The sequence below is a fragment of the Brassica napus genome, chromosome C5, assembly GCF_020379485.1.
Source record: "Brassica napus cultivar Da-Ae chromosome C5, Da-Ae, whole genome shotgun sequence".
In the NCBI taxonomy this organism is placed as follows: domain Eukaryota; kingdom Viridiplantae; phylum Streptophyta; class Magnoliopsida; order Brassicales; family Brassicaceae; genus Brassica; species Brassica napus.
The window spans coordinates 37,905,177-37,921,239 of NC_063448.1; the positions used below are offsets into that span (position 1 = coordinate 37,905,177).

At 32.7% G+C, this 16,063-nt stretch overlaps 1 protein-coding gene and 1 long non-coding RNA gene across 12 annotated transcripts; one reads left to right on the forward strand and one right to left on the reverse strand.

Annotated features, from left to right (window-relative positions):
- Window positions 1-2,929: 2,929 nt before the first annotated feature.
- On the forward strand, window positions 2,930-6,300 carry LOC125586962. Its single transcript, XR_007323496.1, has 2 exons — window positions 2,930-5,988; window positions 6,079-6,300. It is a non-coding gene; the product is annotated as an uncharacterized LOC125586962 (long non-coding RNA).
- Window positions 6,301-10,476: 4,176 nt separating this feature from the next.
- LOC106367505 (ras-related protein Rab11E-like) lies at window positions 10,477-14,021 on the reverse strand. Of its 11 annotated transcripts, none has more exons than XR_007323854.1 (7): window positions 13,341-13,838; window positions 13,197-13,272; window positions 13,053-13,130; window positions 12,769-12,837; window positions 12,628-12,685; window positions 10,924-12,554; window positions 10,477-10,829 (listed from the first exon to the last, which is right to left on the reverse strand). XR_007323854.1 is itself a non-coding variant. In XM_048758406.1 (6 exons), exons 2-5 carry the CDS (start codon window positions 13,224-13,226, stop codon window positions 12,375-12,377), a joined length of 357 nt encoding a protein of 118 aa, XP_048614363.1. In that variant the 5' UTR covers window positions 13,227-13,272; window positions 13,374-14,021; the 3' UTR covers window positions 10,477-10,829; window positions 10,924-12,374. The 11 variants fall into 11 exon arrangements, 5 of the variants coding, with proteins under 5 accessions (XP_048614363.1, XP_048614360.1, XP_048614362.1 ...); XR_007323851.1 differs by having other exon boundaries at window positions 12,764-12,837; XR_007323853.1 differs by having other exon boundaries at window positions 12,643-12,685; window positions 13,341-13,837.
- Window positions 14,022-16,063: the final 2,042 nt, after the last annotated feature.

Genomic DNA, 16,063 nt, shown 5'->3' on the forward strand with positions numbered 1-16,063 from the left:
CTTATTTCCATATCTCTAAGATATACACTTGCTCTCAAGTTTATTCTTATTTCCATATCTCTAAGATATACACTTGCTCTCCAAGTCTACACGACTCCAGCTCAGCATCTTGACTCCACATGGTCTTCACCACTCAACACGACGTCTGCTTCAGCAATTACGTCAGAGACTAATTCAGGGCAGACATCTTACATCTTCAAAACCTAGTTTTAATCCATATTTGATTTTCAATAATATTTTAGTTTATTCATGTAACACTTTTGTTGAAAATCTATAATGCCTCGACTACCTACGGTGGGCATCCCACGTCCACTCAAACGGTCTATGGTCCTTTTTCTTGCATGAAGGGCGGTGCGTTAATTTTTGTAAGCTGTAAAGTCTTGTTTAATAACCCTATAATCACTACATAACTTTTCTTCGTGCTATTGACTCATTTGCATGATATCGCAAATCACTTTTCAATATGTCACTTATCTTTCCCAGTACTCCATCTCAAGCACGTTTAACTGTAGAGTTCTTTCTAGATGTATAGCTGAAAAGGTAAGTGCAATTTGGTGACATATATATTAAAATCAATTCTTTTAAAAAATTTCTATACCACAAACAGGGATGTTACAATTTAGCTCTTCTCAAAGAACGCAACGTTCTTGTTGTGCTCCAAGATCGTTATCCATATTTGTGTGAGCCTGCACATGACTTCATATTCGTTTGGATTTAGTTTTGATACAACTTGTAACGCCACAACAACCCACATCCCTTGTTCGAAAACTCGCTAGGCGCTATACGTACGGCTGACGAAAGCCTAACGAATTATCAGAAAATCGGAAATAAATTAGGGAGTTCTCGGGAATTTTAATAGGGTTATAATTTTCAATAATCCCCTATATATTAATTGAGAAGCATTTGAAAAAGTAGAACCTTAATTTTGTATTAATTAAAAAAAAAAAACCCCAAATCCTAGGTGGCACTCTAAATGCCTTCTAAATTCTATTTCAAAGAATTCTAGAGCATCTACTATAAAGTATAGTTTAATCTAATGGTGTCACATTATTTTATAATTATATAACACTAGAGAACATTATATTAACCTAAAATATAGGAAGTGTGTATTCTTTCCTTAAATAAAAGCTACGGAATTACCTAATATGATTTACATATATATGACAATTAATTATTATGAATAATAAAAATTTGGTAACAATTTTTGCATCCTTCTTCATTTTTGTTTAAATTTATATTATTAAAAAAAATTAAACAATCACATTAACCATATAATAAAAAAATTAGATTTTTTCTTATATGTTATATTTTGAATTTTTTAAAATGACTTTAAATTAAAAAAATGAGGAAATCTTATATGTTATATATATATTTTTAAATGACTTTAAAATACAAAAATGAGGATACCTTATATGTTATACTTTTCTTATATGTTAGAATTTTCTTATATGTTATATTTTGAATTTTTTTAAAACGACTTTAAATTACAAAAATGTAAGTTTACCTTAAATAAACGACTAAAAACATTAAAATGACATGTATCAATTCGATAGTTGATTTGAAAGTTTTCAAAACCATATGCAAGATAAAATTCAAAATAATTTAACTGTGGAAACAATACTGTTAACTTTTTTCAAAAATGTGTTCGATGAAAAAAATAAGGTTTTTATGTCATAATTTGTTTAATGTTCACTAGAGAACATTATATTAACCTAAAATATAAGAAGTGTGTATTCCTTCCTTAAATAAAAGTTACAAAATTACCTAATATGATTTACATATATATGACAATTGATGATTATGAATAATAAAGATTTGATAACAATTTTTGCATCCTTCTTCATTTTTGTTTAATTTTATATTTTTTAAAAAAATAAACAATCACATTAACCATATAATAAAAAAATAAGATGTTTTCTTGTATGTTATATTTTGAATTTTTTAAAATTATTTTAAATTACAAAAATGAGGAAACCTTATATGTTATATATTTTTTTTAAACGACTTTAAAATACAAAAATGATGACACCTTATATGTTATATTTTTCTTATATGTTATATTTTGAATTTTTTAAAACGACTTTAAATTACCAAAATGTAAGTTTTTCTTAAGTATACGACTAAAAACATTGAAATGACATGTATCAGTTCGATGGTTGATTTAAAAGCTTTCAAAACCATATGTAAGATAAAAGTCAAAATAATTCTGGAAAACAACACTGTTCACTTTTTCAAGAATGTGTTCGAGGGGAAAAATAAGGTTTTTATGTCATAATTTGTTTAATGTCCACTAGAGAACATTATATTAACCTAAAATATAAGAAGTGTGTATTCTTTCCCTAAATAAAAGCTATGAAATTACTTAATATTATTTACATATATATGGCAATTAATGATTATGAATAATAAAGATTTGATAACAATTTTTGCATCCTTCTTCATTTTGTTTAATTTTATATTATTAAAAAAATAAACAATCACATTAATTATAAAAATGAGGAAACCTTATATGTTATATATTTTTTAAACGAATTTAAAATACAAAAATGAGGACACCTTATATGTTATATTTTTCTTATATGTTAGATTTTTTCTTATATGTTATATTTAAAATTTTTAAAACGAATTTAAATTAATGTAAGTTTTCTTTAAGTATACGACTAAAAATATTAAAATGACATGTATCAATTCGATGGTTGATTTGAAAGCTTTAAAAACTATATGTAAGATAAAAGTCAAAATAATTCAACTGTGAAAACAATACTGTTCACTTTTTTCAAGAATGTGTTCGATGGAAAAATAAGGTTTTTATGTCATAATTTGTTTAATGTCCAATCCGATCAACCCATGATGTATTAATTATACTTTTGTTCCATTATTTTTAATAAAAATTGATCCGATCCATCGGAAAGAAATTATATAATAACAACTAAAAATATTTTATATATATAAATAAAATGATCAAATATATAAAAGAAACTATCGATAATATATACAAATAAATTCATCGTTGCGCAGGTCTCAGTATATGTGTATTACATTTGTAGATACAAAACGTTATTATTGTTTAGGTTAATGGTCTGCCTTAGTCCATTTGGACTTTCGAAAATGTGGTTCGGCCCAAGAATGGTCATATTTTATAGTTTATTTATTTATTTTGTTTTGTGAATTACAAAAAGACACGATTTGCTCATCTGCTTCCTTCTTTAATCGGTTCTGCAACCAAACGTTTGCATCCATGGTTCTCACTTTCTTCTTTCTTTTGTTTTCACTTGTTTTTAATGATTTGTATACTATAATTATATCATATCTACAAATATAAACAATTTTCAGAGAATTTTTAGCTTTCCGAAAACAACATTACGCGGCGGCTACGTAACCGTATACCACGTTCTCGCGGTTAAAACACGGGTTAGCGTAGAATCCATCCGAACTGGCCAAACTCACCATAGTGACTGCACGATTTATTATTTTGCGGACGATTACTCGGCAACTCGGCCGCTTTTTAGTACAAGGCCCACATCTAATGGGTCTTCTTCCACGCCCACTCATTCCGCATTGAGGCGTGCTTTAACTTTTTAGAGATTCTAAATTCTTGTTTAGTGTTCATACAATCACCACATGACATTTCTTTTTCTTTTGATTTCACTCGCACGATATCGCGAATCACTTCTCTTCTCGATAGATCATTCGTCTTTTCACTACTACAATTCAAACACGTTTTACTCTGGAATTCTTTCTGAATGTATAATATTAAAAGTAAGTGCATTTTAGATATATAAATAGCCAAATCAATTCTTTTAATTTTGTCCATGTACTATAAACCGAGATATTACAAAATCTTTCAAAAAAATGTTTTAAGTATATAGAAGGGATATGCTATATCTAGGTACTGTACAACCTTCAATTATAAGTAAAAGATTAAAAACAGGCTACCTATTTTTTCCAAAACAATGGTTTCTATAGAGCGAAGCTTCTTCAAACCACAAACATTGATGTGAATACTCGTTGGCATAGTTCAGTTATATTGTTTAGACCTGGACTTTAACGTCTTTATCTTGCTGGTATCTTAACATAGCAGAAAATGTCCCCATTTTTAAGCCATCCAGATAGTGCAATAGCTTTTTTTTGGAACACAATTTTCATTAAATACTTAAACATCTGAACTACAATTAGAAATAGAGTTTTTCAAAACTTTACAAAGATAATACAATAAAATATAAGAGATAGCAAATACTCTAAGACAGAATGATAGCGAATTTAGAACAAGTCTCGAATGTGTTAGAGTAAAGGTCACAACACCACCAAAATTTTTAGAAATAGTCACTATAAAATGTGATTTTGACACCCAATCCGCACTTCGAAATATCTTTATGCTGACTTTCGTTTCATTTTCAGGCATAAGACAATAAAACATAAGAGATAACAAATAGTCGAAGATAGAATGACAGCGGATTTAGAACAAGTCTCGAATGTGTCAGAGTAAAAGTCACAGTACTACCGGAATATTTTGAAATAGTCACTCTAAAATGTGATGTTGACACCCAATCCACACCTCGAAAGATCGTCATGATGACTTCCGTTGCATTTTCGGGCCCCAAACAGACTGTTACACCAAATAGCATAACGGTTCTAGAAATAGGAAAATACCTATGTTAACAATTTGAGAGAAAGGACTCCTCATGGAAGAGGCAAGGGGTGATATGTTTGCTCCTCAGAAAAGAAGCATGATGATGAGCCCCGTGAATCCACCAGTAAATGGGGGAATGGCATACTCTTCAAGCAAGAGAGGTAAAGTCTTGTGTGTACAATAATCCTTAGAAAATTAGCCAAAAAAGCATTTCTTCCACAAGTAAATGGACTGTGAAAACTATTGGATTAAGATTATGACATTTGAACTCTAATGGGCTTACCAAGCCCATGTTCATATTTGCAGGCCCAACTTTGTGGATCTCAAGGAAAGATCATGCTAGTGAAGTAAATCAACGGAGTGAAACGGCGGCGTGTACACAGATGGGATAAGTCCAGTGGAGTGGGGGGGGGGGGGCTCTGGTTTGGAGATAGAGCATGGCGGAGGGGACTGTCTGAAGCTATCACTATTCCGGTGAGGGAAAGGAAGCTGCAGCGAGAGACCAAAGGCTTATGGTGGATATATTGGAGGATCTAACTGGTGAGACACAGACCAACAGTGTATACTCCAACAAGGAGTGGATAGTCGCCGATTGGGGGTCAGCGGAGTGGTTAAACATCTTTGGTAGGGTACAACGGTTGTAGGTGGTGAGATATGAAACAGAAAGGGGAACACCCCCCAATTTTTTTTGGTTCTGGGGAAACCGAAACCGTAGATTATGACAATGAATCTCCGAGGAGAGTTGCATGCGTGAATAAAAGCCTCGAAAAAAAACCGATGATAAAAACAGAGAAACTCAAGACAGAGATAAAAACGCAGCGAAACTAGACAAGAGAGTAAGCGAGATGAACAAAGGCTTGAGGCTGGCGGCCAGAGGCACCGCCGACCCCAAGAAACGGCAAGGGTGGTGGAGTCTTGATTTTCGAGTCTGAGAGAGAATTAGAACAAAGTTTAGAAAACCAGATAGTACAATAGTTATTTAATTGATTTATGTCTGCAAAGTAGTTGATAAAAGTTAGATTTGTAGTCAAATTTTTATTTTAAGTAACTATTGGTTATAAAATTTATTTGGGAAAATTGTATTTTTAGGTAAAGAAAGCACAAACATTATAATCCAACATATAATTGTCCCAATAGGCTAATGATATACAAAATCCCAATAATGTCCATGAAAATACAATTAACAAACTAATTATGAAAATATTAAAATAATATATAAAATAATTAAACTACATTCAACATTGACATAAGTTGTAAACTCGGTTGTGATAGGTGTGCGTGGCCTGAAACTGATAACACCTGGGAGCTTCTAGAGAATCTGCAGTCTATTTCTGCTTCTATAGATGCATTTGAAAAATGTAAGTTGCATCTAATGTAGCAGCTATGTGAATACTTTTTCGATGTTTGTGGATTTCTTTTGTTTAATGTATGCTTTCTTGTTTTCAAAGCTTAAGGCCAGGGAAGGCTGTTAAGAAGCGGAAGGGCCAGTATGGAGGTTGTAATTCTCAGTTGAATAAGAAGAAGAATCAGCAAGGGTTAGCATCTACATCAGATGATGCTTCGGAGAAAACCGATCCGACACTCAACGAGTTATGAGGACCAGTCATTGGTTCTGAGGGTGATAGTGCAAGAACAAATGGCCTTCTAAAGGTTAAGCGTAAGAAGATTCATGAAAGAGGTGCTAAAGTCTGGTATTGTGAAAAGATACATACCAGATGAAACCACAAGTAACAACCAGATAACAAAAGCTGCCGATCAGAACGGGACACCAGACTTGGACATCGTGAGGATCATCAAGGCAGTGGTGGGGGGGGGGGGGGGGGGGGGGGAGGGGGGGGGGGGGGGGGGGGGAGGGATTGGGGTTCTACTTATATAACAAACAATGGACAAGACTCGTTGGTAACTTTCTCGTCGCTGAGGTCAGTTTTTCACATTAGAGTTCAAATTGTTGTCTACTTGTTTTGGCTTTATACCTACTTATAGGTCTGATGGGGAGGAAGTAACGGTTGACAACAAGTTTCTCAGGGCTCATAAAGTCATAACCATCATCTGGTAAGATTTATTTTTCAGAGCTATGTACTATCTGGAAGATTCTAACTGATTTGTGCTTTTTGTGTTAATGGCAGCTGATTGATTTCTACGAGCAACATATCACTTACAAGCCGAAAAGCTAAGCAAATTGTTAGTGCTTATAGGTAGAATAAGATCATATTTGTAGACTGGAAGTAGTGGCAAGTTGTTATTCTTGGAGGTTTGAGATTTGTTTTTTCACCTCCTCGGGTTCGTTGATGAGTTAACTTTTTGTTATAGCAAATCTTGTCTCTTGGATTCTACATTTTTTCTAACCGAGAATTTTGTTAAGCTTGCTTGTTCAAAGATAAAGTTCATGTCTCGTTGATGTTATCAATGTTGATCCTCTTGAGAATAAAATATGTGAAAAGATTTGATTTTTTTCTTTTGGTTCGCGTCTTGTTTTGTTGTTACCTACAGGTTTGTGAATCGAGATACACACTGCTTGTAAGCGACTGATTCTTCTTACAAATCACTTTCCCATTTTCTTTGCATGTTCCTCAGCCAAAGCAAATAACCTTCCTTCTTTCTTTTCATCGACAAAGAATCCCCATACTGAAGCTGCATTCAATTCCTATACACAACATGAGGCATAGATATGCATTATGAAAGAAACTTTGTAAAAAATTAAGGGAAACTTAGGTGTTTAAAGAAGAAAGGTTAATAGACAATTTTTTGATTTTTTTGTTAACAAATTTGATTTTTTCGAACATAAAGATAATATTTTCATAACTGCACTTCCTATATTTTCGCAACTGTTCATTATTATATTCTACTATATGTAGAAACCAGAACACATGTTTGAACTCTATTTCTACGGATATTAGATTTTGAGTCGTTTGTAGATGATAGGTTAAATGTGTTCCAAATATATTTAGATAACTTTTATATAGGTAGATTGTTTATTCTAATCGTAGTGGATTCAATAACAAAACGTGAATTTCAATTTCCACTAATTCAGTTTTCGTAGTATGTAAATTATGTAGTCTGTAGAACGAAATCTGAATTTTTTTATGTAAATAGTTTTAGAACCCAAAAATTAACTCTATATTGATATATGTATTTTTCTAATAGTTACTATTTTTCCTTTTTTGGTTTGTAAAATTACTTATTTTAGTTTATTTTGATAAATAAAAAGGGAATTAAAGATAAAAAAATAGTACAAAATTGGTTTTATCTTATTGGGATAATGTAAGAATTTTCTGGCGTCAAAAAAAAAAAAATTCCCAATTTATTTTCTGAAATTGATCAGCAAAGGAGGTTATTAACTTTCAAACTAAAGATAAACAATACTTGTAGTCTTGGGGATAAGATGAGAATTTGGGGCAAAACGTAAATCCGTTAATCCTGAATTCAAATCACACCAGAAATTAAATTGACATTTGTTTGACCAGACGTCATAGGACCATGTAATAGATTTTTTTTTTGGAAACCTGACGTTAGGCTACTCGTCGATTTTAATCCCTTGAGAAATTATATGGAATTCGCCGACACCCAAAATTGCAAAAAGAAAAAAATTGAAGAAAAGTTGTTTCGTTGAAGAAGTAACTAGAAAAATCGACACCAAACAAAATCAATAGAAATTATATACTTGAATTGAGATCCAAGAATTATTTAATAATTTTTAGTATCTTAGTTTAACCAAATTCAATAATTATCTAGTATTTGATCCACGCTTTTGAAGTCTGAGAATATTTTATGGCTGAAAATTTTTTAATTAATAGAAATTATAATTTCTATACAAAAATTTATATAATATTTTTTTTTTATAACCGTGGAATCCCAAAAACTTTTTAGCATAATTCTGTTTAAATTTGTATATCTTATTTATTTTATTAGTTTTCATAACATATTTTTTTTTAGTTTTGATGAGAATTTGGATCCGTACTATATAACAACTTTTTATTTAAGATAACTAAAAGTTAGATTAAACAGTTTATTAGAAATTGTCATTTTGTCGTTTACTACGTGTGTAGAAGTTTAGATTTTTGATCGCTATGCACGAAACTTAAAATTTTGGCAGCAGAAGAATGAAGAAAAATCTCATTTATTGTTGTAGATGAATAGATAAGACGATAATTTAGTAAGAAAATTAAATATATAGCGAGTAAATGTTGTTGATTGGATACAATATACATGTCTACACATGTCTACGTGTAGACAGCGCCCTACGATGTAGAATATGAATGTGGTGGAGCTTTTCGTTTATTCATGTGTAATATTTAGCATGGACCACAAGTTAGGTTCTATTGTGAGTGACTAATATACCATTGGTGAAATTTTAAATATCTAAATAAAATCAGTGGCATAATCCATAATATATCACATGAGATCAATATTTTTTTTTGATAAAATGTGAAATTTATTGATCTTGGTAAAAAAGCATTTACAAGGCTATGAAAGCCTAAAAATTTACAAGGCTAAAAGAGGTAAGGTTTATATTCTTCCTATGTATTTGATGTAGCCATGAACCATCTTTGCATCAGTCCAGCAAGCTCATGACCAGCTTTGTAGCGCAGCGAAGTGATTCTGTTGCGCATTGCCTTGTCGATAGTGCGGATCAGTTAATCTACCGAGCGGAAACCCGTGCGATGTCTTCTTTGGTTTCTCTCCTGCCATATGTGGTATATGGAGGTTTGAAAAACCATTTTCAGCAAGATCCGATCAAGTATTTGCAGGTTGTTTGCGTTCACTAGTTGCAGAGAGCTCGTCCAGTTCGGGTATGTTCTGTTCCCACTGAGTCTGCTTGCCAGCTTTTCCCAAGCTGTGTAGGAGTAGGGACATGCGAAGAAGACATGATCACGCGTTTCATCTCTCTCCCCACACAGAACACAGCTCTGCTGTATGCCCCAAGCTCTCATTCTATCACCTGTAGATAATCTATTTCTGACCGCCAATCAGACAATAAATGTGTACCGCGGCACACCTTGAGTGAACCAGACAACGCAACTCCAAGGTACCGTAGCCTTCTTTTCTCGAATCTGCTCCCAAGTTTTATGAGAAGAGAACCAGGGCTTGAAGTCATCATCAGAATGCTTCCATAATACCACGTCACTGCCTTGCCGAGCATCTGGTTATCGGTTCTCTCTGAATGCGTTCATGAAGTGCGTGATAGTGTCGCCTTCTATGACCTCTAACATTCCACTGCTCGTGAGAAACTGCCTCACAGACTCTAGCATTACGAGGTATGCCTAGATACTGAGTACCGACAGCGCCAGTGATGTCAATAAGTTTTCCAAGCTGCAACCAATTATCAAACCAAAAGAACGCTAACTTCCCATCCTTAACCTCCATCCGAATGAACTGATACGCAAGAGGTCGAAGCTTCAGTAACTTTCTCCAAATCCACGATCCATTCTCCAAATAAGATCAAGATTAACTTCAAAACAGTTTTATTTTCACTACAAGAAATATCGGTATTGGTAGCACCCAAAAAACGCTACTATAGGGCTTTCGTAGCGTTTTTGTAAACGCTCTGACAGCCGCAGCTATAATAGACCCCCCCTCTATCGTAGCATATTTTCGTGTGCTATAAAAAATATAGATATTATAGCGTTTATTTGTGAGCTATAAATTAGTGTTTTTATAGCTTTTTATTCGTGCTATGGTTTATTTTTTTATGGCATTTTTTTAGTGTTGTATAATATTTTATAATGACATATATATGATGCTATTATATCTTATTTATATTTTAAAATTATTAGTATTAATTATTTAATTTTAATTATTAGTTAAAATTAAAATTGAATTATAATATAAATTAGAACTAATCCAAATTTAAAATTGAAATTGAATTATATTTATTAATTAAAATAATTTACAAATAAAATTATTTTTACAAAACTAAACCAGAATTAAAAAATTAAGTAAACCATAACACATGGACCAAAATCTAATTAACGCTAAACAAAAATCTAAACATAATTAACCCTAAACCTAATTTCTCTGCTGCCGCCTCCTTCCTCCTTTGCCTCTTTCTTCTCCATGTCTTCCTCCTTCCTCCCGCGACACCATCGATGACTATAGGGACGAGTTCGAGACCGGTGATGACAAGCTCAAGACCGGTGACGACGGGTTGAGACGGGGGTGAGTTCGAGATGTCTCCTCTTGGTCACGGCCACTACCTTTTCTAAACACAGAAAAAAATCAGATTAAAAGCAAATAGATAGAGAGAGATGAGAGATGACCGTTACAGATGAGAGATAGAGATAGAGAGACTTTACCTTTGCTTTGAGATGGCTACGGCACAGGTCCTCCAGAGCCTCTGTTAGCTTACTCGACAATTGCATTTCTCTCGTATAAACCTATTAAATAAAAAAAAGGAAACTGAATCTTAGATGAACTTTCTAAACAAAGGTGAATCTGAGATGAATTTATTGATCTCGTTTATTAATTGTGATGGTGGTTGAGACAATTTTGTTTTAAGGCATGGAGAAAGTGGAAGAGAAGAATACGAGAGGTAAGAGGGGAAAAGTAGAGAAAGTGGAAGAGAAGAATCTCGATGAAGAAATACATCTTTTCATCTTGTTCATTTTGGTCCATTAGATTTTACTTAATCGAACGGCTTTGGTCAAAAGAGAGTGTGATCCTAGTCCTTACACTTTATTGGTCGATTCGTTTTGACCAATAAGATTTTTGTAATTATTTTCCCATTCTATTTTCTGTTTTAATACACTGAGTATTAGTGTAAATATTAATGTACAAAAAATATTCTGAGACAAAATTCGAAGATTTAAATTTCACAATTTTAAATTTTAAAATTTAACTTTCAATTAAAATTGTTAAAATATAAATTTTGTTATTAATGTTTGGGGTATATGAAATGAAATATGGTTTATGAAATAGAGTTTAGGGTATAGAATTATGAGAATTTGCCTAAATTTAAAGATTATATATTATAATTTAACATATATAATATAAATTCGATTTGAATTATGTGGATTTATGATTTTTAAAAATTTCATGATAGGGTTTGAATAATTAGTTATTTTAAGTATTAAAATTTAGATTCGAGGTTCTTATTAAGTGGAGAGGTGGTTTATGTCTGAAGTTAGGGTTTAGGGTATATAGTTTGATTGAAGATTTTATGTTTTGTAAGTTATAGATTAAGATAAAAAAAATTTTGAGTTTAATTTTAAGATTATAGGTTATAGTGTGAAACATTAGAGTTTAATTATAAAGTTATAAAATTTAAAAGTTTGAAAAATTACAAATTGTGTTTTTTTTATTTCTATATTGTGTAAACAATGGTTTTAATGTTTAAAAACAGAATTTGGAGTTAAAAGATAAATTTTAGGGTTTAGGGCATGTTTAGGGTTTGGAACATGAGGTTAAAAATTTATTTTTTCCTAATTATTAGTATTAGCTTTTTTTATCATATTATTTGTTGTGTTATTTTTGAACTTTATAACAAAGCTCCAATTATCATCTAGACACTACAATTTGATCTATAATAAAAGTGTACATTCATTAAATTTATAAAAAATACATTATTTCATATATCATCCAAATACACAAAAACCAAAACAATTCCTAAGTCTAGGGACTTCATCTTCAACCTGCAAAACAATCCTAAGATCGCTGGAATCTCTGCAAGAGAGGTAACTGTCCGCATGAAAGGTGAGAAGAGACGACGACGGTCAAGAAGACATCACCAAAGATCAACCCTTGCATTTCAGAAACTAATGCATTTCCTCTGAAAAGTCTGCAGTCTGCTGATGTTGTAAACAAGAAGAGCTCCAACAGCACATCTGTACGCAGAAGTGACTGCACTGAAACATTTTTGACCTGCCGTTTCCCATATATGTGCTTTGATCTCCTTACCAGTTGTAATACGCAGATGGACATTCTTCGACTGCGAATACAATCAAGTGACAAAAATACCAAATTCAAGTTCGAGAAAAGAATGTTCAAAGAAAACAGCTCACGTGTAGAAACACCACCAATCAACTCCAACTTTCTTCAAAAACTCAAAGTTGACTCTCACTGTAGTTTCAACATTAAAAATTCAGGAACTCTTTCAATAAAGAGAAACGAGCAAAGATAACATATGTATGTACTTACTTCACCTCTTTAGCCATAGCGACAGAGTTAGTACCATCTTCCAAGTTCCAATACCCACTACTTGGTAGCAGCACCTGTAAGCAAGCGGGTTAATTAATCCAGTTCTTGAAATAGAAAAGATAATATCATCCATAGAAATGAAACGAAACAGAGGCAGTGCTGCTCTAAGATTTCATTCATAGATTCACGCAAAGACACAAAGTAAAAGAAGAAATAAAAATGCAGAGACTTAACCCCAGATACACACACTCCAAACCAAACATACACTACTCATGAAAAGAGCACTTACAAGGCCAATGCAAAGCCCTGAAACCTCCTCGTCACTTGTCAAACCAGCTCGCTTTTTTCCTCGTATATAAACCTCTCCCTGAGAAATACCAAGCTTTAGAGACAATCCAAGGCTACAGGAGAGAAAAAGGAAAGACTTGCACACCTTGTCTGAAGGAAGAAGAATCATCCTCATGCTCTAACTTTTTAAGCAAACCTCCTCCTCCTGACTTTGATAGACTCTGCATATATCAAAATATTAGCCAACACTGTCAATTTGCAGAAAAAGGCAGCAACTTTGTGAAATTACAATGAATTTGGTGGCGGTGGAACAAAGTGATACTTCTTCTTGCTGTAACGACGGATTGGTGGGAAGAAGCATGGAAGTGTAAACTTGAACGAAGCAACAAAGGGGAAGATAACGAAAAAATGATTCTGGGTTTTGAGATCTTGAAGATTGGTACCGATTTGGAGAAACTGAACCACAAGAATCAACACTGATCAAAGGTTATGAACCCTAATTTCAGTGAGGTGTTGGCAGTGAGGAGAGAATCCTAGCAGCGGCGAAGCGGAAATCTCCAGTTGCAACACCGTAGCAATGGGGTTTCAGTCAATCCAAGCAACGTTGAAGCAGAGAAGGAAAAGGAAACGATTTTTTTTTGTCAAAGTTGAAGAAAGAAACCCAAATTGATTAGAGAAATAAGTTCGACTATGGAGGAGGAGAAAGATGAGAGAATAGTTTTTTTTTCTATGAATTAGAATGAGTGATTTTTTTTTTGTAAAGAAAAAATAAAAACTCTACCTAAATGGCACAAAAGCTAAAATTTTGGCCAAGTGTTTTGCCTCCAACATGACTTTCCCGCTATAGTGGTGATTTTTAGGCTTTATTAAGTAAAAATATCTGTAGCCCGATTTTAATGCTACGATAGAGTTAGGATCCAGATTTTGACACTTTTAGCAGCAGTTCGTGAATTCGTGCTACCGCGAACTACTATCAATACCTATATGTCTTGTAGTGTTTATTTTAATACTCCCTCCGTTTTTAAATATAAATCGTTTTAGAAAAATTTTTATGTTCCAAATTATATGACGTTTTCAGTTTTCTATGTAAATTTTTTTTTTTAATGTAAAAATTTATTAACATTTAATGTTATATGACCAATGATAATATATCTTCTAATTTATTATTGGTTGATTTGTGGTTAGGTAAATAATTAATGATGTTTTTGTTTAGAAAATGTAAGAAATTAATGATTTTGTTAATTTGTGTGCACAATTCTAAAACGACTTATATTAAAAAACGGACTTATATTAAAAAACGGAGGGAGTAGTATAGTTGTAAAGACATCATTTATGTTTTATTTATCTGTTACAAATTTAGGTTATTTATATAGATATATGGGAATGATGTGATCTTGTCCTGGACAGCTTTATCTATCAGAAGAATAAAACGCTCATGTGCGATAATGGACCTTTGCCTATTACGTCCAAATAGTGTAAACTGTCATTTACAAAGCTAACCAAATTAGAGTGTAAGTATCTGTCACGGACCCGCGGTGGCTAGAGCTAAAAACCAGTATCTCAGACCAATACTTGTAATTGCAGCTCCTAGCTAGGTTTCCAAACACAATGCATGTAAGAACATGTAAAGGAAATGGGGGATATTCTCTCAGAGAACACATAACGTTAGCGTCTATCTAATGATGCGATATAATTCAATTATATCTACGACAGAGGCGGGTGCGGATTCTAAAGCAAGGTGATGAGCTGCGGTAGTGAACTTCAAGCAATGTGATGAACTCCTAGAGGTTGGTCATACTCTCTTGTTATAAAAGTTATAGATATTAGAATATGTCTCCCATTCAATTTTAATTTGGTATCTTGTGTTCTAGCTTTTTTTCATATTGCATATTAATACTCCATCCTATCGACGACTATTGACATCTCAGGACCGCCTAATGCATATACTATTATCAACTCTCTTATCACCTTTACTTTGATGTGTTACCATTCAAAACCATTCATTGTATTTGCTATACAAGCCGAGCTTTTTGTGGTCGCTTTCCTTGCTAAGGCCAAGCAGGTAATAATAATAACAATGCCAGACCTGTGATTACAAACCATGTGTGTGGTCGTCCTACCATTTAACAGTCTATGCTGTACAGTTTTTAGACTTTATATACGTGTACTATTTCTGCCTAAATAAACGCGTTTTCAAACTTTTAAAATACAAATATTTTAGAGCACCGGCTATAATTTTTCAATGAGTCTCTAGATATTAAAGTAAAAAATAAGAAAACAAAGATGGCAACAAGAAATTGAGAACAAATACAATTTGAAAAACCTAAATACACTCGTCATTCTGATGGTCTAAAAACTTATAACCAAATAAATAAATAAAAATTGATATTTTACTATTTTGAGAAAACTACCAAGTTTCTTTTCACCAATGATGTTCTAATTTTTTATATAAAATTTCTAAAGTTCATTCTTTGAGAAAATACATATTTCCTTACATAGAAATTTAAGCAGAGCCATAAGCTCAAACGACCAAACTGGACTTCAGCCAGCGATCTATTAAAAGACAAATACGCAAAAAGGCCTATTTTCTTTTTAGCTTTTGATCTTCTAAAACTTAGAATCGACTATGCTGTATGCATATAGGTGATTCATAAACAAACCGATTGCGTATATGGATTTTCACAAGGTTTACCGTCGCGAGGATACATGTGTTTTTTAAATGTCATTAAATATTTTGGGATGTTTATTTCAAAAAGGTTAAAGTGTCACACGTGCATGTATTTAAGGTACGGTATGGGTTACATGAATTAGTCATTTCGTTTTCTCATCTGCGTTGGCTTTCGGCCTTACTGGCTACGTAGATTAGATGTTTGGGCCATATACATTCGCAACATTCCAAGATTTGTCGGGACTCACACGAGTGTGTACTTGATACATATAATATGCATTCACCTATAGAGTGTAGGTGTATGGACATGCAAATAAACAAATAGTCTCTAGTTTCCTCTCTTT